At 37.8% G+C, this 27753-nt stretch overlaps 1 protein-coding gene across 2 annotated transcripts in view; it reads right to left on the reverse strand.

Annotated features, from left to right (window-relative positions):
• JADE3 (jade family PHD finger 3) overlaps positions 1–27753 on the reverse strand; it is a 69947-nt gene that overhangs the window by 16691 nt on the left and 25503 nt on the right. For both annotated transcript variants that reach the window (XM_062601551.1, XM_062601552.1), the window contains 5 exons: positions 19208–19267; positions 18021–18103; positions 6053–6210; positions 3271–3461; positions 794–1005 (listed from right to left, as the gene is read on the reverse strand). In XM_062601551.1, coding sequence (XP_062457535.1) covers positions 794–1005; positions 3271–3461; positions 6053–6210; positions 18021–18103; positions 19208–19256 — 693 coding nt within the window. In that variant the 5' untranslated portion in view covers positions 19257–19267. The remainder of the gene's footprint in view (positions 1–793; positions 1006–3270; positions 3462–6052; positions 6211–18020; positions 18104–19207; positions 19268–27753) is intronic.

Here is a 27753-nt window from a genome sequence, read left to right on the forward strand (position 1 = left end):
ACAGCCAGCTGCACATGAGGAGGGGAAAGCTTCTTTTTCCGCCAGATAAGTTTTCTGAATATTACGTGTACTTACCACTTTTTTTTTTTTTTTATTTATTTACTTAAACCTCTTAGTCTCTTTAATTTATTGCGCCACCCCTTCCAAAACAGGATGCATGTGACACCACAGGATTCATGTCCTTTTCTTGACTGTAAGGATACCTGTGCTTGACTCTGCTGAGGTCAGGCAGCATGAAGTCTAAGCTACATTTGCAATGCTAAAAACCTGAGAAACATTCACTCTGAAAGCACAGTTGCTGCAGGTGCTCATGCCTTCTAAATCAAAATAAGTCTGTTAAAGCACCTACATGTGTTTTGAGATGCCTAAATTTGGACTGATCATGTCTGGCCAATTAACTAGGCAATTAAGAGGGAAAAATCCTTGCTCTGAAAAAAAAATGATTCTTAAATTCTTTACATATAGGCAGGAAGCATTCCTGTTTATAAACCTTCGAAAGCAGGTTCAAAAGTGAGAGAAAAAAATTGTGTATGGTCACAGAAGTGCACACAATTCTTAAGAACTCACCTCATGTTCCTTCCTCACACTACTGTTGTCTACATATTTACTGTGCTAAGCCACTCAATCTACTGATAGCATCAGAGAACAAAAATTTCACTTAGTGTTGCACCATCCTTCATATTAAGCAAATCTCAAAGCCCTCCAAATAAATATTTATTACTAGCTGAAACTCCTTACTTGCCAAGGTAAACTAAGATCACAGGACAGTGTCAACATTTCTGCAGGCACTAACCTGATGGACACAGATATTACACTTGTCACAAAACACCATATCATTCCCATCTTCACTGTCAGGGGACCGGCACACATCACAGATGACATCTTCATCATACTCTATACCTAATCCTTCTTCAGTCTCAATAGCATGATTCATATTCTCATGACAGTGCCGTTCCAGCACTTCAATTGTCTTTTCCATTGTGTTTTCATCCAGGGGCCCGCATCCTACAGTGAGGAATAAGGAGAGGAAATTAGAACACAGTCAGGCACCTCAGACTGAACCTGAGATGCAGAAAAAGAACCACCACCTCTAGCAAATGCAGCAGTAAATAATATCTGCTCTCCCATCACTTATTTAAAAAACAAACAAATAGAACACTTTTTTTCACTCACTAGTTAATTTCAGCATTGCTATATAAATACAAATAGACCTACTACTGGAATACACGTTTAAGTTGTATACAATAAAAGACTGCCCCTAAAAACACTACAAGATATGAGTAAGGCAGCAGTTTCTGTAACTACTAGCTATTCTGATACAACTCTCACCCCATCTCCATCACTTTAAGAAACATTAATAACATCCAAAGTCACCCACTTAATGCTCTTCACTTTGAAGAGTAACTTTCTAGGAAATAGAAACTACACTTGCTATTTTATGAAAATACAGAAGTTGCCACCACTCAATATAGTATACTAATGAGTAATCAACATGAGAATTATGAAAAACATTTTTCTTTTCTTTTTATAAAATAGTAGAAAAATATACTGTTAGCAGTAAATAAAAACCTGATTAAATCCGTATTGTCTGTTTCCTGGAACGCTACATAGATGCTAGACATACTTAGCATATCTGAAGCTAACTGTAAGTAGAACCACTTAAAAATGATTTGCTACAAGACCAATCCTCAATCTGCAGTTTCAGGATACTACAGTTAGCATATCTGGAACCTATGATGTTCACACCTACAGAAAGTCTCTAAATTCCTCTCAAAAACCTCAGCCCCAAATGATGCTGCTGCTGACCATGGTACACTATTTGCTCAGACCAGCAAAGGTTGCAACATCCACGCAAAATTAGTATCAGACTTGTATCATTTTAAGTGCAATACTCCTCATATAAAAAAATATGGCTACTGATTTTCATTTCTCGTTTCAACTGCTGAACAGGCAAGTTGAAAAGGTAAAAAATGATTGCTGATAGAAAATGTCTTCCGTTATTGAACTAGTCGCTTCAATTTCAGGGTATTTTTTCACTCCCTGAATTCAAGAAAAAATTAGAGATCATTCAGGTGGGAAGGGAACTCAGCAGGGCTTTAGTCCAGATGCCTGCTCAGAGTAGGACCAACACTGAATCTGGACTAAGCTGTTCAGAGATTTGTCCAGTCAGATCTCGAATATCTCCACTGGCAAAGATTTCCCCCTGCAAACAATTTTGGCTTTGCAAATACCATGCCTGTATGCCCTGGTAAGCCTATTCTTGCTTTTAACTTTTACATACATCCTTCTGCACTGGAGCTCAGTCATAAGTTCCCTGCTTCACCAAGCTGGTCTCCTGACGTGTCTATTTTTCTAAGCATCGGCATTGACTGCTCTTGTACCTGCAGGAGGTTGTCCTTAAAGTCCTGCTAGCTCTCTTAACCTGTCCTTCAGGGCTGCCTCCCATATGCCACCCACCAGTTCCCTAAAAATGCAGAAATCTGCTCTCCTGAAGTCCAGACTGCTTGCTCTCCTCACTCCTCTCAGCATCTTAGTCTCCACTATTTCACAATTGCTACAGCCAGCACTGCCATTGATCACACTGATCACATCCCAACCGAGTCTTCCTTGTTTGTAAACAGCAAATCCAGGAGAGCTTCAAATACCATCCTTTCCCCCATTTTTCCTACCTGTCTTTCCCAAAGAATCTGCATCCATCCATGGCAGAACACTAGCCATACAAGCTATCGCACCATATCTCAGTTATTTCAGTGGCAACTCCAAGATATTTTCCACAGTTCCTTCCCCCTCATAATCACCCATACCCATAACTTTTAAGGAAAATAAAAGTTCACTTAGCTGCTTTAAAATCAGCTAAGTACGTGTGAAACTTAATAACCCAGCATGCAAGCTCCTCACAACTCTGTATTTGGGAGCAATAATATGTTCAAGTTTAAGAAAAGGAAACACCTGCATTTTCCCTACATAATTTGTTTTTTAAAACTTTTTTGGCCCTAAAATTAATTCTACCTGATGTGGGCTTTTTACTTCCTGCCTCAGTCTAGAAAAGTTGCAAACGATTTTGAATGTAAAGTTTTTAGACACAATAGGTAAGACATTAACTGATTTAGCACCTCATTATTTTAAACAGCTTTATGCCATTACCTCGTATTTTTCTTAGCATTTCCATTCAGTTCTCAGACATTCTTAAAAGATCTCACACAAAAGATTACAACTCAAAAAACATAAATTAATTGCTGCTTTAAGAACTAGAACATATTGTGAAATTACCCATTTCTGTAAGCTCCTCATTTAGTTCCTGAAGCCAGAAGATATCCATATCATCCAAGTCATAGCGACACACAGATTCTGCCAATTCCAAAATGTTGATGTAACCAGGCTCTGTGGGCTCTTGGCTGGAACAGTGGATATACTTCCTGGGTCGTGTATACAGTACTTCCTTTACCTTTTCTGCTACAATCCTATTTTAAAAAAAAAAAAAAAAAAAAAAAGAGAGAGAGAGAGAGAGAGAGAGAGAGAGAGAGAGAGAGAGGAGTTAGCTACAGCTTTTTTAGATCCATTCTCTAAAGACAAAATGTTTGTTACCAGGTGCAAACACACACAGTAGTTCACAGATTATAAATTAACCTGTAAGTTTACCTGGGGTGGGGGAGAAGGGATTCTGTAAATGTAATTTCTTCATACAAAATATGTTAAGATTTACTATGAGTATAAAATAGTTTTTGAAATATAAGACCGTGCATGTAACTTAAACTAGCAAATGACTGAATTATTTTTGAAACACATAGAACATAATATGCACAAAAAAAATTCTACGGTCTTTGCTTTTTAGTCTTCCTAAATAATAGGAAGAAATCTTGCCACTTAACCTTGAGGATACTGGCTTTTTCAGGAAAGCTTGATTTATTTTATTGCAGTGGGGTGGGAAAAGAGATGCTTACTCTTCACTTAGGATAAACAGTCTACCTTACTTTGTAAGTGACACTGTAGCCACATTACAAATGTATTATTTTTGCTATATAAGAATCATTCTGTTGCTAAGGAAAAACAAGCACAGGAAAAACAGCTAAAAAAATCATCTATGAAGTAAGGGAGAAAATATCCTTGTTTTAGACCTCTCTATTATTTTTAAAAGACAAAATTAAGTGTGTCATTAGGAAACACTAGCTTATGTGAAGGGAAAGACTGACCTTAGGTAGACAAAGTCAGTCTTTCTCTGAGTCAAATGCAAGAGCCCTGTATGTCAGAGGAAGTCAGAGATACTGAATGGAACAGTGCCAGGCATGAACAGCACTGCATGCTTTGTAGAGTAAATCCTTCAGAGTACAGAGAGGAAAGAAAAATTGTGGGAAACGAGGCAAGATGAATAAAGGAGGAGTAGGCAGCAGTCACACAGTATTCCACACAATTCTTACTGGACAATGTGGGTTGTCAACATTGGCACAAGCAATGTTCTTCTGTCATTATTCCTCCTTTACCTTGTTCATTTTTTCCCTTCATTCCCCCATGAGCTTTGCTTTTCTCTGCTCCAGTCAAATCTACAGCAATTTTTTTCTCTGATAAAATACTGGCAGTATTAGATGCAATGTATTTATTTTTAATAACTTGGTACCGACAATAGCCCCAGTGGAAATTAAGTTATGCTTGCATTAGCACTTTCACTGGACAATTCATTTATCTTGGTCTTGAAAACTAAGCTGGCAATAGTACTTTTATGTTCAAACACAGTGTCTCCACCAGCAAGGGTTGCAGGAGTGCACTGTTATGTTTTTCTAGTGTAAGCACAGCAAGAGAGAATGAGAAGTTACTTATCAATCTCCTTAAATTGAGATCACTCAACTTCTATAACAATATGCAGCAATTTATGGAGAGAGAAGGCAGCAAGGGTTAAAGCTTCAGAGGGACAGGGGAGAGGTGTTCCACTGTGTTTAAAAAGAGTTAAATATAAAAAAGGGTAATGTAAAAAAAAAAAAAAAAAAAAAAAAAAAAAAAAAAAAAAACCTTAAATTAAACTCAGTCTAATAGGATTATGCATATAAAAGGTGATAGCTTCAAGAACACCCTGATACACAAGGACTGCATGATAATTAACGCTCTTAAGTCATTTAAGGGATTCTTGAGAGTTCAGAGATGCTATGCACAGAGTTTAGTAGTGTAAGTTTGATCGAGATGAGCGATTTTGTAAAAACAGACATCTAACATTCACATCCACTGTTTATTAAAGCATGCACTCTATGTAGATCTTCACAGCTCGAAAAGAAAAGCTTGATTTTTTCCATTCTTTTTAGGGGATGAAAAGAGCATTTACAAGATGATTAGAATTTGTTATAAATTACAAAGTGAGCAAATTCCAGAAGCAGTGACCTCAAGTTGAGAAAATAAAACAAAAATGCAAGGGAAACACAGGATATAAAATTCTGAAGTGCATTTAAGGCCAACTTCCCCTACAGACCATTCAAGCACAGCTTCCTAGTTCTCTGCTTAAGGGCACAAAGAGGTTCTCAGTTTTGATTAAGAATGGTTACACTTCCATATAAAAGCAATCTGCACAATGCTACAAAGTTCTGATTAGCCTTCTTGCAAACTGTACCAGGTATCAGCTATTAAAGATTAGATCCTATTGTTCTATATTACCATGTTTTATAGTAATGCTTTTCAAGTAACATGAAAACAGTGAAGTTGTTTTTTTTTCTTCCCCTCCATTTATTAACCTCAGCACACTCAAATGAGAAGACTCATTTTTATCTGTAAGTTTTTTATCCACAGCAGCATGTGACTTAGGGCAAAAAAAATCCCCTTTTTTTCATTCACACTACAGCCATTACAATGCTGTACAGAAAAAAAGCTGGTCTGAAGTGCCACAAAAGTCATTTCCAAATTGGTCCTGGTTTAATTTAAAAACATAACTGAAGCTTGGAAGCTACTATATTGTAGCTTTAATATAATAACAAGGAAATGCTGACTGTATTTACACAACCAATTTTCTTGGGAATGAGAGACTATTTTTTCTGAGCTGATGTTTGGTGCACATGATCTGTCTAATTGCTGTTACCTGAGAGAAGGTTGTGGAATAGTTTCGGGACTGGCTGGAACTTGAACTCCTTTCTCCCATTCTTGCTTCCACGTGTCCGCAAAGATATAATATTCATCAGGGTTAACATGGTGAGAATCTGGTAATTTCATGGCACTAATGAGATCCTTACGGAACACCTGCAAAGAAAACCCAGGGAGCTTACTTGAGAAGAGAGTTCCACCAAATAAGCTGTAGGGCTTCCCCCTCCAATCTGCGTGGAAATAAGGCATATATGTTGATAATTTTTGAAAAAGAGTACAAGACACACAAACGACTAACATGAGATTATCTAGATTATGCAGCATGACAAGCAGTTTAAGCTAACGCATAACCATGCTGCTGCCCAAAGCAGAAAGAGGGAAAAGGAAGACTGCATCTGATTTAAGTAGCTTTAAGAATCCTCACAATATTATTTCCAGACAGCTTGTTTTACTTGCTATCGTGTATGTTTTATCCCAACATAAACACAAAGTAGCATATCCTTTTCTTTCACGAAGTTAGGCTACCTTAAATTGTCATATTCATCACTGAGTGAGAACATTTGCAGTGACAGTTACCATGGAGAAACTGATGCATGGGAATTCGCTCATCTCTGAAAACCCTTTTAAGTTTTACTGGTCAGTATCTTTGGGATCAAAGATGAACAACTGCCTATATTAAAATAAGAATTCTGTTACTTTATTCCTGACTCCCCATGATGTGAACATAGCAGTACAGTCTGGCTTCAAGATTCTTTAGCAAACCTATAAAGATGAAACATGTCATCTTAAAACAATACGAAGCCAAACACCTCTACCAAAGACATTCAAATCTCTAGCTGAAAAGGAGTAAGTTTTTTTTAAAAAAGCAACCATGATTATCAGTTGTCTGAAAGCTTTCTTACTATAACTGTCTGTCAAATACATACACAAATATATAAAGGACATAGGCACATTTTTAATCTTCTTTACTGCTCCACTGCATCAGTTCAACATTCATAAAAATCAACCATGGCTTGTGCTAGGGAGACATCAAAACTAATTAACTGTATTATCATAACGAGAAATCAAACCCTCAAAGGATAATAAAATGAAGAAGAAAATATCTCTGCAATGGCAGGTGGAACTCTCCTTCTTACTAATTCAGAATTTTATAGCCAGAATAGCAATAAAATACTTCAGAGGTAAAGATCGTTTTGTACCCTTTTCAATTTGACAGCATCAGACCAACTATGCCTACTCCAAAAATTCTCAGCTGTTCTTGGAAAACATCAAGCAAGCATTTATAGTTAAAGTCACTGTGTAGTTTTTTTTTTTCTTTTTTTTTTTATTTAATAAACAGGTATCAATATAGCCTGCTGGTAACCTGGAACATAGATGTTGCATATTATGCACTATAACTGCATCTCACACAGGCTGCCGGGAAAGCAAGCTAATCTGGGAACTCGAAAATATTGTCCAAGTCTTAAGGTTTTCTTATTTTGCTACTAATGTGTCACTGCTTTGTTTTAGATCAGATTGTTTACAGTAATTTTGCATGCAAAACTCAAGTACCTAATAACCTTATTAAAATCCAGATGACAAAACAGAAAACATTAAGATTGTAAAAATCCATTTTTTTCCAAGCAGTATGCATACACAGAAATAAAATGTAAAGTGATTTCCCACTTGAAATATGCTTTAATTTTCTTTGTTATAAATATAGCATCAGGTCTATGAGAAACACTAACATGGCACAAGTCCAGAAATTTCCAGAAGGAAGAAAATAACCCAACAAATCAGAAATGCAATGACTGGTTTAATTAATGGAAAAGATACTCTTTGAATCCTATCTGAGATAGTGCTTTGCAAACTGCCTTTTAAGTCACCGACTGAATATAGAAATAGAATGCTCCATATCAAAACCACTACTTCTTAATACTAGATGAAAAACGCTACTAAAGGCATCAGTATTCTAACCACATTGCTTAGCAGTAAATTCATCTTCTCATCATCCATTATGTATGGAACTGTATCATCTTTATTTTTGGAGTACAAATCCCTTGGAGCATGGACTATTTTTTTTGGTTGTTGTACAGTACTGACCACAACATCACCATGCTGCAATGTTAAGTACTCTACCTTGGATTTCTAAAATTCACAATAGTGGTATCGTTGAGAGTCAAAGATTTAACCAATGCAAACACAGCCGATGAAACCTTAAGGAACCTAATACGTGACTAAGATTTCCTAAGAATACACTTTCTTTCCACTCATACTTAAAATAACAATGTAACTGAGTATCTCCAGCCACTTGGAATCATTACACAGACACCAGCAATTCACAGCTCTCATCATTCTTCATTTCTTCACATGTGGTCTTCCAACAGTAAAATACACTCGGAAGACAACGTATGAGAACACGCGTATTTATCACATGCTCTAAACTTAATTTTGTTACGGAGGCAAACCAAAACACTTAGGGGAACCTAAGACAGTTTTCTTATGAATCAAGTAAATTTTACTTCAGCAGGCAGCCTCAAAGCTATGAATTAAGCCAACTCAAAAAAACAAAACAAAACAAAACAACCCCCCCCACACACAAAACACTAGACATATATTCAGTACTTTGAGCTTTTTCTTGTAGTTGAGCTTTCGTGGACACTTAACGGAAAACCAATGCAAACCCTTTATTAACTGAATCCATAAAGTAACAGTTAGTCCAAGCTATAGCACAGTCTGTCCTCTTGAAAATGGTCACCTTCACTTCCCTGGTTAGCCAATACAGTGCAGTAGTCATGTTTCAGTCATCTCAGTGAATTACAGATTTATGTGGTTCTTAGATCCAGAACAGAGAAAAACTAAAATCTCCCAAAGAGCAAACAGCACTGTATCCTAAATATCTATATGAGCTGCACATGCAAGTTAACTTGAGGAAAACACTATTACAGATGCATCTGAACCGTAATTATTTCAAGTAAGTTTCTCATACAAAGATGTCATAATGCAAGGACTTAGAAATACAGAATTATATCACTGGCACACCAAGGCAAAACTCACTGGTTAAGCAGTTCTTTTCTGGGCATGTATTTGTTTTCTGAATTCCTGCATGTAACCAGGTATTTATCAAGCATAGTGATCTCATGAAATACAATAGTAACTCCATAGATTATCATAGGTTAAAAACAAGTGATCAGATGCTTTTCTTAGCTGAACTCTATTCAGCTTCTGCCTATTCAAATTCGATCCTACACGTGTCTGTAATCATACAGGTGGTTGTTGGATTCATCCCCCAGCAATATCTTCACCACATGTTAAAGGGGTGAAATCTGAAATACAGAGTTCAGTATTTTTCCAGCGTATACTGTTATGCCTAGAAGAAGTTTCTAGTGAGGGGAGAAGGGAGCAAGCAATCAAGCTGAAACTGAAGATGAGAGAGGGGAGAGTAGAAAAGAGGAACATCTTCAGAGCCAGCCTGTTTCCTGAGGCTAATCTTCCCAACCACAAGGATTCAGGGGCAAAAGCACAAGGTTCCTGCCTTGACAAGTTGTTCTGCTCCTTCTGAAACCTAGAACGTGGTATTAGTAACCTCAAAGAAAAAGATGATGTCTAACACTGAAATGCTGCTCTATCTTGAACACAAAAAGCACAGTAACTCCTTGTCACAGGGAGAAAAGACAAAGATATTAATCAGAGAACTTCCTGGCATGTAAAGCTAAGGACACATAGGTAGAACGCTGTATTTGAGATGCACCTTTTTGGTTAAAAGTGTACAACTAAGCGGTATTTTTAGATTCCCCAACCGCACCCCACAAAGCGTTTGCTCTTCTTGCTAAAAAAATCAATTCACCAGAAAACAAAAACTTGTTGCAAGCAGCCATTCTGACAACCAACAGAAAAAAAGATTAGCCAATCTTTTCAGAAGACAGATATCAAAAAATGCTGGCTAAAAGGAGAAAAAATGAACTGTTTTTCTCTACCAAAAAGCTAACACCTTCAAGAAAAAAAATCACTGTTCAGATCATTCTCCACTGGATAACAGTTAAAAAAACTTCTTTCTGCTAACCTTTTTCTTTCTTTTTTTTTTTTTTTAATCTTTTCTAAGACATTCCTTCCTACAAGTTGCCTGACAAGCACTTTCTGTACTCCAGTATCTTGCCAGTTGATCTAGCAAGCTTTAAAGAAACAGATTTCCAGAGGATGACCTTGCTCAAAGAACTGTAATGCAAATTAATGAAAACAAAATGCTGCTACATACTTTTCCAACCAGCACTTTTACTGAAATTATTCACTTGATAATCTCTGCATGAAACGAAAGGAATGATATTTACATCACCAAAGTCCACCTAATGCCAAAGACAGGGGTAAATTCTATATTCTCCTTGAATAAATCCTCTTACTTTACTGAACTATGAAGGATAGTAAACAGCAGTTTATCAGTCACCCCAAAATAGTCATATTTCTCACTATACATAAACTACAAGCCTTCAAATTTATTAAAATATCATCTCACAGCATGTAAACTGAGAAGACTTGAAAAATTAGCATGTCTAGTCTAGACTAACAGGGCATTCCCATCCATCTAAGAAGAAACATCTTTCTTTAAGAAATAGGTTTAGCTAGTGGTGGGTGTCTTTAACTTCACATACATTTTTATATGTAACAACTACAAGGAAGGTCTTATATAAAGAAGAGATGACGTTTAGCCCTGCTTACCATACAAAGCTGTTTCTGACTGAACTTTCAATTTCATTTAAGTACCTGCAATTTTTAAGGTTTCAGGTGAAAATGGTTCAGCAGTTTGTCTAAATGAAGTCAACGAAAGCTTACATGATCTTATAAACATTTTGTTGAGAAAGAAAGACTTCCTCCATACTTCAAAGCCAGGGCTTGAATCTAGAGAGGGATCCTTGTCCTTTGGAACACTTCCACTCTGCAGTGAAAGCTGGACTAGATTTGCTGAAGCAATGATAACTTTTTTAGCTGCCTTTGCAGAGATGCGCTACTGTCTCTAAGCCCTTCCAAGCTACGTTGCACAAAGTTTCTCCGGGAATACGCACGTTCTGCCGCCTCATGCCACTAACACCAAGTAATAATGGTATCACAGGGCTGTGCAAGGAAAGATATGGTTTATACCCTTTATTTGTTGTTCAGACTTCTGAGAATTTTTCCTCTTTGGAAATTATGTTAGAAGAATACATCCAAGGAAAAACTAACTTCACAGAATCAGAAGTTTATAAATGCTTAGCCAAAAGGCTGTCTATGACTTTAACAAGGACTCCTGCAAACAAGGACTTACACACTCTGAAAATTCAGTTCCTCATCTTCCTCCCAAGACTCTCCTGTGCTTACTCTAATAAATCAAGTCTGTGCAACAAAGAACACATCCCCATTCCCCCCCCACCCCCCGGCAGGATCCTTATCCACTAAAGATGTTGGGAAGGATGCAAGTAGCGATATAGAGCATTACAGCAAAAGATCAGCATCAAAGAAAGAGAATGTGTTCTTGGCTATACAACAGCCTTCTACAGGCTCCGCATTTTCCAAACAATTCAAACAGCAGATTTGCACAGACACTGGGGCACCTTTTGCTCATGACCAACGCAAGCTTAAGATTGCATTTCCAAAATGGAAAACTAGAGTTCAATACCTTTTTTTTCAAACCTCTGTCAGCTTCTGCTGAAGTTGACAGATCCTATTGCTCATTTCTGTTGTCTTCCCCCAACACATGCAGGAGGGACAGAAGCAGAACTTGAACCAGTTGCATTGCCTCTTAAAAATGTGGTAATAAAGAGTGCTCCTTCTAGTGACATCCTCTAAGCTTTCTGGTACTTTGACCACCTGCTTACAACAAAACACCACAAGGGTAAGCCTCTCGCTATGGCCATTTGGGCCAGGATTGGGAACCATACCTCAAAACTTTAATAAATTATGTGTTGATTGCTCTTCTGCTGTTTGAATCAAAGTAGGATTTATCCTGGATTGCATCTAATTGCTTCACTCCTTAGACTTCCTCTGGTGCCTCACAGGGCCCCTAAATGAATCAGCAAAATACATCTCCTTTCCTCACGTCCACTATTTATAGAGTCAGAAAGCCCACTCTCTGGGAAACAAAAAGTAGTGATCTTTCTTCTTCTTCTTCTTTTTTTTTTTTTTTTTTTTTAAATAAGGACTACACTCTTAAAAATCTTTTATAGAAAATAACATGAGACAAAGGTCAATCAAGAGAAAGCTGAAACAGCTAGTATTTTTCTGAAGTCTTATTCACAACCCATCTCAAAGGCCAACAATGAAATTTCATATGCCAAATACTTATACTACAGTAGGCATTTTCAGCAAATTACACAAGAGTTTTTCACCATGTTTTGGGTCAAACCATCTTTCCACTCACTTTCAAAAGGACCTGGTAATTTTTTATTTGGAAGTTAAATCACCTACAAGCAGATCAGGCAGCTTGGACTAGATGATCTCCAGAGATCCCTTCCAACCTCAAGCATTCTGTGATTCAAAGCTTACTCTATCTCATCTCTCAAGTAAAACATCCTCAGCAAAATTTAAAGACACTTACAAAGCAGCAGTCTACAACTGAAATCACCACATAAACAACAAAATAGAAGCCATATTGTAGTAAGAGTTACCAGAAGTGTAACTCTGTCACATAATACTTAAATACGTCTAATCTTCATATAGATGTTTGACAATGCATGCAAAAGACTTCCTGCTTCCCAAGGGTGAAGTTCTAGGGGACGCTACTTTGCAAAATTTGGTGGGTATGTATGGGAAAGGTAAAACTTTTCTAGTTAAGGTATTGCAAGCTGGGCATGAAGCTTCTGAATTAAGACACCTGTTACAAAGAAGTCTAGAGTCTCAAGGCAGTTCTGTTCATTTTTTGTAGTAAAATAAATAAAAGGCAAAATAATTTAAAAATAGAAATGAAGTTATAGTTCCAAGTACACATACCAACTGGACTGAAAAATTAAAGATGTTTAAAAAGCTAAGGCAGATGAAAACAGAGTGTTGAATTTGTACTCCTCAAAGGAAACATTCAAATAATTTGGACACGTTCCTGCAGTAAAACCTCATCTATGAACTCGTATTCCCTAAAACTATTTTTACAGATTATTCAGGCCTCAAGCAAATGAAATATTTTACTTTTTTTTCTGGAAAGGCCACGAATCTTCTGAGTCTCCTTTGGAATGCCAGGAAATCAGATATAAAATCAACCCCACCTAACATCATGTCTCTGACAGTATCTCAGGAGCCAGAAGAATATGCAAGAATTGTGTAAGAACACTTTTCTGCCTGCTAATCAGAGATAAGCTTTAGATTCAGGGATTTAATTCTTACAATTAATTTTAAAAGCCTATTACTTATACAGATATTTAGAAAAAACTGTACCTGTTTTCATCTGTTCAGTTCCTGTTTAAATCTTGTTTAATTTTCAGTCTCAACAACTTCCTGTGGCAGATGAGCTTCATAGTCTAATTACATGATGCTTAGAAAAGGAAATCCTTTTAAATTGCTCCATATTTCCTAACTTTTAACCTCATTCATTCTCTGCCCACCCTTCCTCCCCAATTCTTCTACCAAGAGGCCAGGCAACACTGAAGCTCTAGTTTTACTGTTTTCATACCATTGATACTTTACTATTATGCCTGCTCATTCAATACCAAAGGTAGAACAGCTCAGCCTTTCATGAGAAAGCTTTTCCATGCCTTTATATGCTCTTGTTAGCGTTTGCTAGAGTGTTCAAATATCCTTCCTGAGATAGTAAAAAAGGCTGATGAAAGTAACCAGCAAGGTTGCACCTCTAATTTATATAAAGTATTGTAAATTTTTGCATCAACTAATCCATGAAGGCAAAAAATGCAGCTTATTAAAATGTATTAAGGCAAGTTCACCAGAGGTCTTGAGAAGCCTATACAGATATCCAAGCTGATGCAGTTAATTCAGAACCTTTGAAGGCAGGCATACGTGTAAAGGTAACACTCTCCTGTTATGCATAGTGCATGTAAAGCAATGATTTAATCATATTGCCCATTCATTCACAGAACAAGCTCTATCCCTCTCACACCAAAAAAGAAATCCATTCTCTGCTGAGAGTCTAGTCTTACCAGGTGCTCCTCATGGTCAAGACCCGTGATGAATGTGGCAGATAAGCACCAATTCAAAAAAAAAAAAAAAAAAAGAAAAGAAAAAAAGAAAAGAAAAAAGACAGAAGAAAAAAAGAAAAGAAAAGAAAAAGAGTTTCACACACCCAAGTTATACCCAAGAAAGTAGAAAGAAACTTGTGAAAAACAAGTTACAGTTCACATGATAACACAGCTGTTGCTAGCAGCAATATGGGATATAACCTACTATTGCTGCTGTAGGATTCAAAACCCGATTTGCAAAAACAGGTAAAATACTACCATCTTATATGAACAGAATTGAAAGAAAGCACAATCCTAACTTAACTATTTTACAGATGTAAGAGGGAACAAGGACTTAAAAATACATGTATATAAGTTTGAGTATCACAAACTTCTATTCTCTTCTGTGCCCCCACAAGCCCAAAGGAAAAGAAACAGTCATTCAGGATGGTCCAGCTAATAGGTTCTCCCTGTAAAAACGATTCTAAATAGTCTACCATCGTCTGCTGCAACTTCCTCGGAGACAGGAAACAGCGAAGTACAGGTTTCACGCTGAGCTAGACATCCAAGTGCCTCCTACCCTACTACTCCCACACAGCCTAGTGTTTAGATCTGTGAGTGACTCCTGTCTGAGTTTCAATCCGTAAGGGGCAACACTGCAAATGGCATGTGGCCAAAATCATCATAAAGTTTTTATACTGTATAAAAGTTTTATATTACTAGTATGCCTGTAACCTTAACAAAATTCAGTTATTCAAAGTAAATGCTAAAGCTAACTAGCTAGTAGAATTTCGAAGTCACCATTTGAGTGGCTTGCAACACATCAAAATCTAAAAGCAGAGCACAAAGAAACAGCCACAGTCTTGCCTTTAAAATTACCTAGGGCAACACAGTATTCTGAAGTATCATTATATGCTTGCCCTGTTCTCCTGCTCTTCTCCAAGGAGTATAATGGGATAAACGGACCTCAGGTCTGACTCGGTAACATTGCTGTGGCATTCACACGGAGACCTGGCAAACCAGGCTCTGCGAACGGGCTTTGACATTTACATTCCAACAATAAATCGCTCGGCTCCACAGAAGTTAGTCATGTGCCCACCTCGATTCTGAAATAAATACGAAGTAATTCAAGGTAGAATGATCCTCAATTACAGCTACTTCGCATTTTTCACAGGCTACCACAGGGGAGCACAGCACATACAGAGAAGTCCTGTGAAGCAGCTGGCAAATATAGTAACTTGTTTGTTGGTCACAGTACCAAAAAAAAAGTGGACTTTTTTGGAAAGAAAATTCAGATACTCAGGAATACTTGAGCTGTAGAAGGTTGAGGAAGTTGAAAAAATTCTAAGCATCCATATGCAATTTAATTGAGAAAACCAGGTTTACTAGCATGAAAAAAAAATTAATGAAGACCATGAGCAAAAATATTCCCAAACAGTTATTTATAGCTTTGACCTTTTAGATTTTTTGCATCACTAACTCAAGAAACAGTCTGCTGCCTGGTAAGCAGAGGTGAGTGAAAGGAGACCAAAGCCCACTTGCTAAAAGAGATCTCTTGTTACAAGGATGCGGTCAGTCTGAAATTTTCAGTTTCTATAAAATACATGTTAAGTAACTATTATTACAATAAATTTATGGAATTATTATAACATGTTTTTTGGAAGGGTGTGTGGTGGTGGGTCTCTCTTCAGTCTTTGCTTTACACCCCTATCAGCAGTTTGTGCATAAATAACCAATTTTGATGCTCTGCTGATAATAGCATTTCATGTAATGCCCTGTCCAGTATATGCTTTTCTAGAGGTTGGAAGAAGTGTTTGTTTCTAGCAAACAAAAAATGGAAAGATAGCCAAAGTCCTGCGCACAAAGGGTATAGATTATTACTGTCACCCCCCCCCCTTCCCTTCCTTAGGGTTTTTTTTTCTTATTTATTTATTCTTTATTATTATTATTATTATTATTATTATTCAGGAACATTCAGGGCATTCTTCCAGAACAGGAAATATTCTAAGGTTTGAGATTTCTTTTCTCCTTTTTTTGTCTTAAAGAAATCCCATAAAACATTATGGGAGTGAAAGTATTTCAAAATTTGATAATATTGCTGGAATGAAATTAGGAATCACTTCTTTAAAATTCAGAGTATATATTCTAGTTCTTGCTCCACAAAGTTTAGTATTTTCAAACGTTAAAGGGCCCAAGATTCTATCTTGGAATAGGTATAAAGCAGCAAAGAAGATCACAGGAGGAGGAACTGAAAACACCGCTCATTTTAATTCCTAGAAGTTATGTAAATAGGAATACTGTATATATGGGCTACATCTCCATAGTTAACTCTATGTACAGGCACACGCAAAGACAGACCACATGAAGCAGAGGCAAAGAATCCAGTAACAGGACAACCCTTAAGAGGAAGAGGTGCAAGAAGCAGGCCGGGTAACTTGGCAGGGAAGTGGAACTGGTAAAGGACTGGCACCGAGGTACACTTCAAACAGCAGCTTGCCTGGCAATGCATTTGTTTCGGTTCCCGTTTGCTCAATTAGGCAAATGACAAAGCTACTGCACGGACAAACTGCGAGCACAATTACAAGATTTCAGTAGCTGCAAGTTGTTTTTAAGATTAAGGATTATAGTTCTGTAAGAATTTTAAAGACCAGAATTTTGCAGGTAAAATAGCAGAGTTTATTAGCCTTCTCAGTGTCATAAAGCATTACATAGCTTTCTGGCCAATTTTACTTTTGTTGAAACAGTCATACAATATTCTCTTTTAGAAACAAATCAATACATTTAATCAATCTACAACAAAAATTAAACTTCCAAGAAAAGGATCTATTCTGTAATATTTACCTTGTTCTTACCAAACTAAATTCACTAGTAAGCAGCATTTAGAAAGAAACATAAGGTAAGTTTGCTAAATAGCTCTTGCTATATAAGTACAATCTCTATGTTTACACAGTCTCCCACAGTAATATCCAAGCAGCTAAAAAGCTATCATTCGGTATGATACAGAAAATTACTTCTGGGCTATAAGTCTCTGTATTAAATTCTAGAGAAACAAAGTGTTTTTTGGTAGATCTTTTTTCAATAGCCTCAGGCATCAACAGTCACACTAACATGTTGAAGGACTCATTTAGAGGGAACGCGATAGAAAGCAAGGGGAATTAACTACAAGAAACACTGCCCATTTATGGTTATTTTCTGACTTCGGTCATTAAGAAGCAAGCATCGGATGTGGAAAAAACAGCCAATAAATCTCCCCAGAAGAGGGCTACTGGAGTAATGTCTGAGAGATGGGTTTGAGCACAGAATCACACAAAAACACTAAAGGAAAGAGGACTCAGTTAGGCTATATAAAATCCAGTGAGAGTGGTGAAAAGAGTATATGCAGAATGGTCCTAACAGGTAAGGACAGCAAACTTTATTGAAAGTAACAGCTCAAAAGCAGAAAAAAAAAATCCAACAAAAATGAGCAAGCACTGTTCATATACATCCAGTCAACTGAAGCATCCTGCCGTTTTATCCTAAAGCAAAAGGAAGGTATCCTTCCCATATACATACAAACCACTTTTGACATGATCTCAAAGCACAAGACCATCCCAGTTTTTCAATTTTAAAGCAAGACTAACTTCCAGGGGAAGAAAGAAGTATGTGTCATTGTTTGCAATCCAGTAAGTCATTTTGCGACATCAAACATGGGTCCTATAATATGCGTAGAGCAGGAAGAAACAGATTCATCAGGAAACTGATAGGCAACGAAAGGCCTCAGTGGCACTAGTCTAAAGCTCACTATTTTAAGGCTTCGAAACACGAAAACTACACGACAGAAAGAATTATGAGCAACAAGTCTTGAACCCCAGTTCTTACCTCAGCAGGTTTCTTTTGTTCATTTGCTGGTGTTTTTGACTTGCTCCTGTATTTAGAACAAGAAGAAAAGGAAGTGGAAGGACCTGTTTAAAAAAAACAGAACAAAAACAAAAACATTATAGCTCATTTCAAATCATTTAAGTGCTCAGTAAAACACAAGGCACTCTAGTCTCTTGAATTATCACAATTCTTGACAAGACGTGGGCAAAAAAACTCATGTAATCTGTAGGCTTGATTACAGCTCCTTCTGTTCCGCTTGTTCTTTGCAAAACCACAGCATGTTGATTTTAGAGGCACATTCTGCTCTACCTGATACAAGTGTAAGTAAACAGAAAAACAAGCATGTGGATCACCTTCCTTCATTTCCTTTCTAGCAAAAGTAGTAGGAGGAGCAAAACTGAGGATAGAAAGCCTGCAAGTTCTAGAAAAACAAAAGCAATGGTATTCAAATATGCTGAAAAGATATGCAAAAAAATAGTATCATGTCTAGACATTTCTGGGCAAAATGCTAGTTCAGTACATGACGCACTAACGACTTCCAATAAATGTGAGAATGAATTATCATTATGTATAGAGTTATTAAGTGGGCTTTAGATTTAAAAGAAACGGACCAGACCACTGCCATACAGTTTTATATAGCTAAAATGGGAAGGTGCAACCTCAGCCAGATGTCTGCCAAGGAACTTTCAAAACATAACTTTACTAATGTATACAACAGATTGAAGTTAGAAAGATCAAGGACCAATATAAGAAACCTCAACAAATGCATGTTCAAACAGCTCTTCACCTCCAGTAATTTTAAAGTGGAGGCTCTGCACACTACAAGACAAAATGACTTTTTTTTTTAACAAAATAACTCTAGCTGTCTGAAAACTTTGAGTGAAATTTCTTCTGAATTACAGACTTTTTTTCCTAAATCCGAAAGGCAGAGACATGCAAATTTCTACTGAAATTGTGAACATTCAAAATTCTCCCCTGAATTCATAGGATTCTCAGCTTCATTTCCCTCCAGTAAAAGCATTCAGAACACCAAAGACTAGAGAATGCAGAAAACAGAATCAAGCAAGAAACATTTTTTTTTTATTTTTTTTTTTTAGTTATAACAGGTGAAACAGTTTGCCCTCAAACCACAGAAGGAAACCACAAGGGGGTGATAGACCAAAGAAAAACTAGTACATATTACTCACTCTCATTGTCTGAACTGTCACTGGTGCTTAGATGCCTGTGGCGTTTCATCCTGACGCATCCTAAAGAGGGGGGAAAAAAATTTTTTTGATGGCAACCATTCTAGTGGGGAAGGAGGAAGAGAAAAATACATATAAAAAAATCCCAAAGGCTGCATGGACCCCGCCGGTACACAGCAGGCTCCTCGCAGGACAGGCAGCCTTCCTCTGAAGAGCCTGGAGGCACACACATACTCCAAGCTTGGCCACTGTGTTTTACTTCTGTAAGCCACTGTCAGAACATGGTATTATTTACGACACGAAGCACCCTTAAATTGGCGCGCCTCTGATGAGCAGAGCTTGCTTTAAATTTTTCAGAAAGGAGCGCAACCTGCCAGCTGATTCTCGGCACAGCGTTAGCGGCGCTCCACGAGGAGCCTCAGTGTCCCATCTGTTCAGCCAAGGGAAGAGTTGCTATGGTGGCAGTTGCTAGCCGAGAAATGGGTGGAGGCCTAGAAATAAGATGGCTGCACAATGAGGCAAGGATTTAGAAATATAACTCACCTTAAAAAGTGCCTATTTAAAACAAAAGGCAGATTTTAAAAAGCAATAATTAGAGAAAAATGGCATTAGTCAGCCTTAAGACACCTGATCGTAGCTTAGTTCACATAAAACGTGGCTTTCAAAAGTTAGAGAAGTGACCGAGTGCATCAGCGAGAAGCAATTCTGCAGTTCCAACAAGAGTTTCATAACTAAGGATTGGGCTTTTCACAATTTAAACATTTAAGATGCATAGAGAATGGCAAAGAAGGTAATTCTGCACCATTCCTTAAAACAGAGATCACAAGAGAGAACAACAATATATTCTAAACAAGTGCCAACAAAAGTCCATATACATTCTCCTAAGTCCTGCCATTGAGGGTGACAGTATTATTGCTGCATAAGAATCAGTAACAGTTAACACAAAAGGAAAATTGTCCCTATCTTTTCAACGTATTGAATGTGCAAATCATTAGAGAAAATAATTCAAAAAGTGATCCCTCAAGACCAGGCAACAGTTCAGGTTTTTGGAAAACAAAATAGGCGCAAGCAGGCTGCAAACTTAATGATCAGAAATACCTCCAGAGAGCTGCAGTAGAACTGCCAGCCTGTCCATGTCTGAAACTTTAACAAAAACATAGTGTAAAAAAAAAAAAAAAAAAATGGATTAACCCTCCTTGTCGGTTATTGTAAATTGAGATTATCCAAAGCCCCTAGGATAAATAGGATTTCCAGATAGGAGAGGTCTGTCAGAAGGCTTTGAAGAGATTGCAATGGAATTGTTTGCAGTAGAATTACTTAATTCACTGGAAATTTTCCACTGCCTTTATATTTAAGAACCTGAGTTTACTGGATCTAAACGCTTCAAAAAAATATTTACCCACATTCCTGGAAGTTGAAAAAGAACTTGCACATACATTTTCCAACTAGATATAAAAAAAAATCCAAGTCAGGATATATGACCTTTTATGGGCAGGTGGGAAGAGCAGGACAGGCTATCAAAAAGTGGCATTTGTATCATTTTGTAAGTGAACTATGAACTCTCATTACATAAAAATGTATTTCCTGCCAATTCACCTTCTCACACCTGAAACAACACAGGGGGAGCAAGGCAGCCATGCTGCACACGAGGCCAGCTCCCAACAGAAGAGCTGCACGAAAAAGCAGAAAACGTAAAACGCTGCAGGATTTTGCTTCCGCCTAGCAAGTTAACATGGCTTGTGCAGGCACCAGTCAGATCAAGAAATTTCCACGAATCTCTTAGGCAAAAGCAGTTTGACAGGTAGAAAGTACTTGAACCAGATGGGCTTTTCATTAAAATGATTTGGGGGACCCTAGACTTCAAGTTAACTGCCGTGTAGTGAGCAAGGGAGGAGGAGACTACTTTCACCTTGCCACCTGGTGTAGCTGAAAGGGATGTATTCAAAAATCAAGAGCAGATCAAATGGCGCCGAGAGGTTACCTCCAGCCCAGAGCCAGACTGTGCTTCTCCAGCCACTACATCAACTATCGCGTCCTGAAGGCCACAACCCTCCCTAAAAAGGGGCAGGTTGTGCCCACGACAAGGCTTCCCCTGCCAGCAGCCTTCAGCTCCTGCTTTGCAGACCTCCTGGGTGCACTGCAAGACCTTGGGAGAGGCGGACAAGCTGCACCTAGAGCAGCACTCCTCATTTTCACTCCTTAGCAAGAAATGCAAGTGCTCGCTGCTCGTTTTGTTTCTACGTTCAGATGAATTTCTGAGCATTGTTAGAAGATGTTGAAAGCTTGAGGCAGGCCCTTCTCATCTTTCCTAAGTCTATAAAAACACATAGCAATAAAATCTTCTTGCTCCGCGTTAAGGACATAGCTATCCAAAAAGTACAGCATAAGCAATCAATTAAAATTGGTTTAAACATCAAGTTAAAAGATACAACTGCAGAAGGTATCATCCAGGAAGCCTGGACTTCTGCCTCTGCAACTAGGAAAGCTAGAGGGGGAATGGTTACTTTGAAGACAGTTTACATAAAAATGGCAAGTTTTAACAGGTTTTAAAAAAATTAAGAAAAGGAAGTACACCTCTGGGAACAAACCTGCAGTAAAAACCATTTAAAAAAATATTATTTTGGAAGTGGGTTTGCATCAGCCCAGAAAAGAAATTTATACTCCTGTTATAGCAGAGAGAAGCTGAAAAAGTAGTCACCCAGGTTAATAATCCCACACTGGATTCCAGTCTGATTTTTGCGGCAATATTAACCACAATAGCCATGAATAAATACCCACAAAGCTGCAACAAATCACACAAGTACTGCATTCAGGAAGATAGTTATTAAAATGATCAAGATGCTACAACGTGTCCCTACAAGACATGGGAATAACAGTCTTAGCACTGTTCTGGTAGTATCACCTTTACAGAGGGCTTTATTTATGTTTTTAATACGACAGACCTTCCTTTATGACACTCTTTTGTAAGCTTATATACTGAGATTGCCAAACAAGTTGTAGCTCAAAGTGGATTAAATGCAATCTGTACTACTGAACAACAGTTTGAAGAAACAGCCAACCTGCCATCTCTCATCTCCTATTCAAAAGCCATCTCAGATTCAGCCAGAAAGCTGCCACCGTCATAACTGAATACATTTCCACCCCAAAGTGTAAGGTCTCATCAGAAAAGCTTACTTAGGCAAAGCTTCAACTCCCAAGCCGTTACAGAAGGATCCCAAAGTCTGTAGGTGAACAAGCGAGACAGGAACTTTATCGGTCTTCAGAGAAAAAGCAACAGCTCAGTCAAGAAAGCAAGCAGACGTAAAGCCAGTCGTGACAACACAGAACCAAAGGTGAATCTTTGCAGGCTCCAGTCAAGCTCTCTGAAGCAGGCGGGTGCTCTCCAGCGAGCCTGCTGGCTTCAGAGAACGATGCTAGGATCTAGGTGACGTGGTCAGGATCAAAAGAGAGTAAGGCTATCAGGAAATCTGCGCCTGACTATCTCTGCTTTTCCAATCACATTTACATTTTAACTTGCTGCTGCTTGCAAAGAACTGAAGAAACTAGTGAAAACAAAACAAAAACAAACAAACAAACAAAAACCAGAAGGGCTAAATGTAGAAACAAGGAACAATTTCCACCATCCATAAGTGTAATAAACCCAAACCAAACAAGCAGAACCAAAACCTGTCACACAGATGGGTAGAATCTCTCAAATATTCCAGAGTTTTTCTGTTCCATCCTTACACTCTGAAAACTATGGTGACAATAAAGCCTATAAAAATGAGTCGCAATTCATTTTTTCCAACAACATGCATCAAGATTGAATGAAAAGACATTGGAAAAGGATCAGATGTTAACACAGGATATAACAAATTCAATGAGATTACTAGTGAGTGTCCTTTCCAACCTCAGTGTATCAGCTATAACGAATGGTACCTGACAACCCTAAAACAATTGAAAATAACATTATTTTTACCCACAAAATAAAAAATTGATTCAAGATTTTGCATATTGGATAAGAAATACTTTTTTTTTTCCCAAAGAGGAGTTCAAAAATAACTTTAGAAAGGGGCCTCAAATAGATGTTATTAAAAAAAAGATCAAAGAGATGAGACATGAAGAAATGAGCTGTCATTAAGAGCTTAATGGAAATGCCATCTACTGAGCTGATAAAAAACATCATATACTTTCAAATTCCTTTATCTTCATTCAGGTGTTTTGCAAATTTGCATGCTGAACTTTTCTTCTGGATTTTGAGAATTTAATTTTAGCCTTTAAACTAAAAGAAGTTCCAATATACACGAAAATAAAGTGTAAAGTAACTTAAAACTTAATATTGTTGTAGAGCAAAGGAATCAAGCAGCTCCAAAAAAAAGTCTCATTTCCCAATCATTGAATTATGATTTGTGCTACTCTAATAAGTAGGGGTGCTTTAGCTATGGATTCAAAATGTTCTCACCTCATAATCAAGTACAGATTACCTTCAAGATAATCACTAAAAACTAGGATCATATTATGCGCTAATAATATACTTCTAGCAATGAATCACTTGCATGACAACATATACAAATTCTCCCAAAGATCTATACAAAGATGCTCACCTTCAAGGACCTTTTACATGAAAATCAAATACAAAAGTCACATTAAGAAATCAGAGTGTTGGCAAGCAGAAACACTTGATTGCCCATGCAATTCCCTATGCCCTTTGGGTGTTTAATCAAAAATAACCTCAGGAAGTTGGATTCTGCTCAGCCAAAGGCAGCAATCTCACGCTGCCAACATTTCCACCACTCCCCAAACACTGCCTGTATGAAGCCAAAACTCATGCTGGATCCAGCACATCATTCCACATTCAGGCAAAGCAAGGAATAAGCCAACTTGCATTCAACTGGCAGGAATTAAATTCAATAGCTTAATTCCCTAAGCATAATCAACATATCAGACAGCATATGCAAGAAGCTGGTTAGAAGGGTAGTACTGATGTTTCTAAAAATATCGGAGAGAAGTTTTTATAATTAATGATTCCTAGGTTACATTTGCTCTTTTTGCTTATTTGCAAGTTATCAGCACTAAGTTAACCCCAGTGTTTTCACAAGAAATATCCGCTCGCTTCTACCACCATTCTCTCCTCTCCTCCACCCCCCAAAACATTCCCTGGGCTTACTAAGAAACCTCCTACCTCTGAAGAGCTAGTTATCACGCATTACTCAAAAAAATCAGTCAAGCAGGATACGTAAACAGCAATCAATTAACAATTTTAAAGCCTTGTTCAAAGCAAAGAGGTTTCAAAACCCTTTAGAAACAACAGTAACATTTTTTGCTTTTCAATTTGCTTCAATTTATCAGATAAAACATTAAGAATTTATCCCCTTGTTAAAATATCTCCCAGAACAGTTTATCAATAACAAAGTTAGCAGACAGAAGGATGATGAATCTCACAAAGTCTGAACTCACACAATGTGTTAGGCAAGACGTCAGTGACAAGTGTACAAAATGAATCCTTAAATCCAGCCAAGATTTCTGAAAACAGTACTTCGAAGGAATAACAGTCCTCTCTTTCCTGGCTTCATTTGTTGAGAGAAAGGTTAAACATATAAATGAGATACTCAATACCTGTTAAGATCTACAGGGAATGAAAAGGCAACCAAGATATTCAAGGAACTGTAACGCAAATATATATTCTAGACCTGTGAGATTTTGTTTCTTCAAATTTTAAAATAGACCGACAAAAATGGAATTGGCCACTGTACCAAGGAAACTTTCAAGTGGGACAGAAAATAACCTACTTTCTCTATCTTATTAAAAAGAAAAACAGCATCTATGTATATAACCAAAAGACAAGCTACATGCAAATCTCAGATTAAAATTCTGTACTTACATTTTTACAATATGGCTTGCCTAAAAAAAAAAAAAAAAAAAAAAAAAGCGCAGAGGCAGTAGGTAGAAGTTTCCAAGTCTCCAAAATGTGGTTTATGTAACTGTTATATTTAGATTAGGAAGCAAATTATCTTGAAAGGTCTCCAGGAAATCTAGTACAGTAAAACCATTTAAATAGGTCAAATTTCATAGTCAACTGCCAGGGAAATTACAAAATATGAGCAGCATTAATACAACCTTTCAAGTAACTAGAGAAAGAGAAATCACTCATGTTTAGGTTTTTTATTTTTTTAAAATATCCTATCCAATCTCACAAAAACACTATATACACTGTGAAAAACATCCACTCAAAACTTGGGTTAGATATATTTGCTGCATTAAAAAGGTTTGAAAGGTTAAACAATTCTGAGGGAAAAAAAACTTAAGGAAAAAAGTAACTTTGTTTCTTTATTCCACTTCAAACTGCAGTTTGGAAAGTTAGCAGCACACTCCTACTAAATTTACAAACCTTGCACCAGAACAGCCAGCCACTAGCACACCCGTTCCTCTCCTCACCCTGAAAATAAAAACTTCAGGAAATATTCCCTAAAGACTGTACTGGGCCTAACACAATAAAACTTTTATTGCTGAAGTACTGCTTTTGTAGAGAATTTTGGTTAAAAAAATAAAATCTCATTCAACGAAAAAGGAATATGCCCCTTTTCAGAGGCAGCACTACCAGCAACAGCCAATTCCTTTGGTATTAGGTAAATAAGTAATTATACTGAACAACAAATTGAATAGTGCAGAGATCTGGCTAATGCTATGGGCCTATATTAAATGCAATATAGCAACTAGAAATAGTCTCAAGCTCTATCATCCTTATATAGCCAGCCAGCAATTGCCAGAAGAATACTGTGGATTTCAAAATGAGAGAAAACCATGCAAAACACTGTCTTCCAGTTTAACCTATCCCCTGAAATGGTTAAATCCTGAATTTAAATCAGCTAATAGATCATAAAACTAGCCTGAAGAAACCCCAAATTTAATTCCCATCTGCCTCAATTTATAGATTATGGGCCAGAAGGGAACCCTGAAATCATTTAGTGTGTGCCCTTCTAGAGGATGATTCATCACTCAGTCTAGTGCAAAGCACTTAATGCCCGTCATTTTGCTTTGTAAGTATTAAAAGAGGTAAGTGATGTTACTTCACATTTATAACATGCTTTGAAGATAAAATAAGGTACATGTTCCAAGTATAGCTGCCTTTCCTACCTTGAAAACAAAGTGCAGCCTTTTGTTTCTGGTACCAGATACATGTAGTTAGCTGTCGCGAGGGCAGGAAGGAGAGACTAGCATCAGAGAACTTCAATTAAATCACCTCATGCCAAACAGATTTTTGAAAAATCAAAAATCACTCTTAGAAGAATGACTTACTAGCAACACACATACTTTCAAGATTACCTTAAGAGAAACCGTCCAAGAGACTAGAAAGAATTAAATCGCACTCTCTTGGTTCATTTTCTTGACACGAGGAGACGAAAGGAGGACAGTCTTATTTTAGTCTAAGGAAAACTGCACATGCTGGCCTGTACACAAACCAGGTAGGTGGGCCAGCCTGATGCTGAAATATTCCTGCCCACAAAACAGTACAGTCAAAGGATCAACATCCTGAAGATGATACTAATCTGAACAGAATAAAATAAAGAAATAAAAAAATAAATATAACAGACAAATGTTAACTCAAATACACAAACGTGTACACCGTTCTGCTCCTTTTTGTTTTGGTCTTCAATATCGTGTGCAGTATCGAACAGAATATTGTTTTAACATCAACTGTTTAATAACAATTGCTATTAAACATCTGTAACCTCTAAAAAAAGACTTCTAAAATGTCAGTAGGGATTTGGACAAAAAAAAAGTCATTTTCTCCAAAATATCATTAAGCCTGTTTTAATTTTTTTTTTTTTTTTTTTTTTTTTTAAGAAAAAAGGTATTCTTTCCCTGAAACCGCAGTCGCCACTACACTGCCTTCGAGTCCCCATGCTCCCCAGCCCGAGAGGCACCCGCCGCCCGTTAAGCCTCCTCACCTACCTTCCAGCGCTGCCTCTCAGCCACGCGAAACGTTAAAATTAGGGCACAGCACCTGCCGGGTCCGGGATGACACGGAGCAAAGCGAAACGGCGCTCTCGGCACGGCAGCCTCCTCGCCGCCGCGGCCCGCGCATCGCTGCGGGAGCGCGGGACCGCACCGGCGCTGCCTCGCCGCCACCGCGGCGGTCCAGCACAGCGCCGCACGCCCAAGCGGCCGTCGCAGGGGAACGGGCAAAGCCCCGAACGCAGTAAAACGGGTAACAAGTTTTTGGTAGGAACGTCACGGCTCTGATAGGACCGCTGCTACGGTTGCATTAAACGTGCAGGAAGCCTGTGGATTAGTCCGATTTCAACAAGCGCACGTTAGATTTACCCTGCGGAGGCCAGGCTTTCTGCTAGGCAGGTAGGCAGGAAACGTCTGCAGAGAAGATAGCTGGAGGGAAGCAGCTACAGCTCTCGCTTTCTAAGGCCGGTATTGCACAAACTGCTTCTTGTCAGGCTGTTCGAAACTGTACCACAGTTAATTGATCCCTGAAGGAAAACCACCACGAGGTAGAGGCTAGCTGGAATACAGCCCTCTTTAACTGCACGTATGCAAGGAGCATTAAACGTAACAGA

This window comes from Rhea pennata, chromosome 1 (assembly GCF_028389875.1).
Source record: "Rhea pennata isolate bPtePen1 chromosome 1, bPtePen1.pri, whole genome shotgun sequence".
NCBI lineage: Eukaryota > Metazoa > Chordata > Aves > Rheiformes > Rheidae > Rhea > Rhea pennata.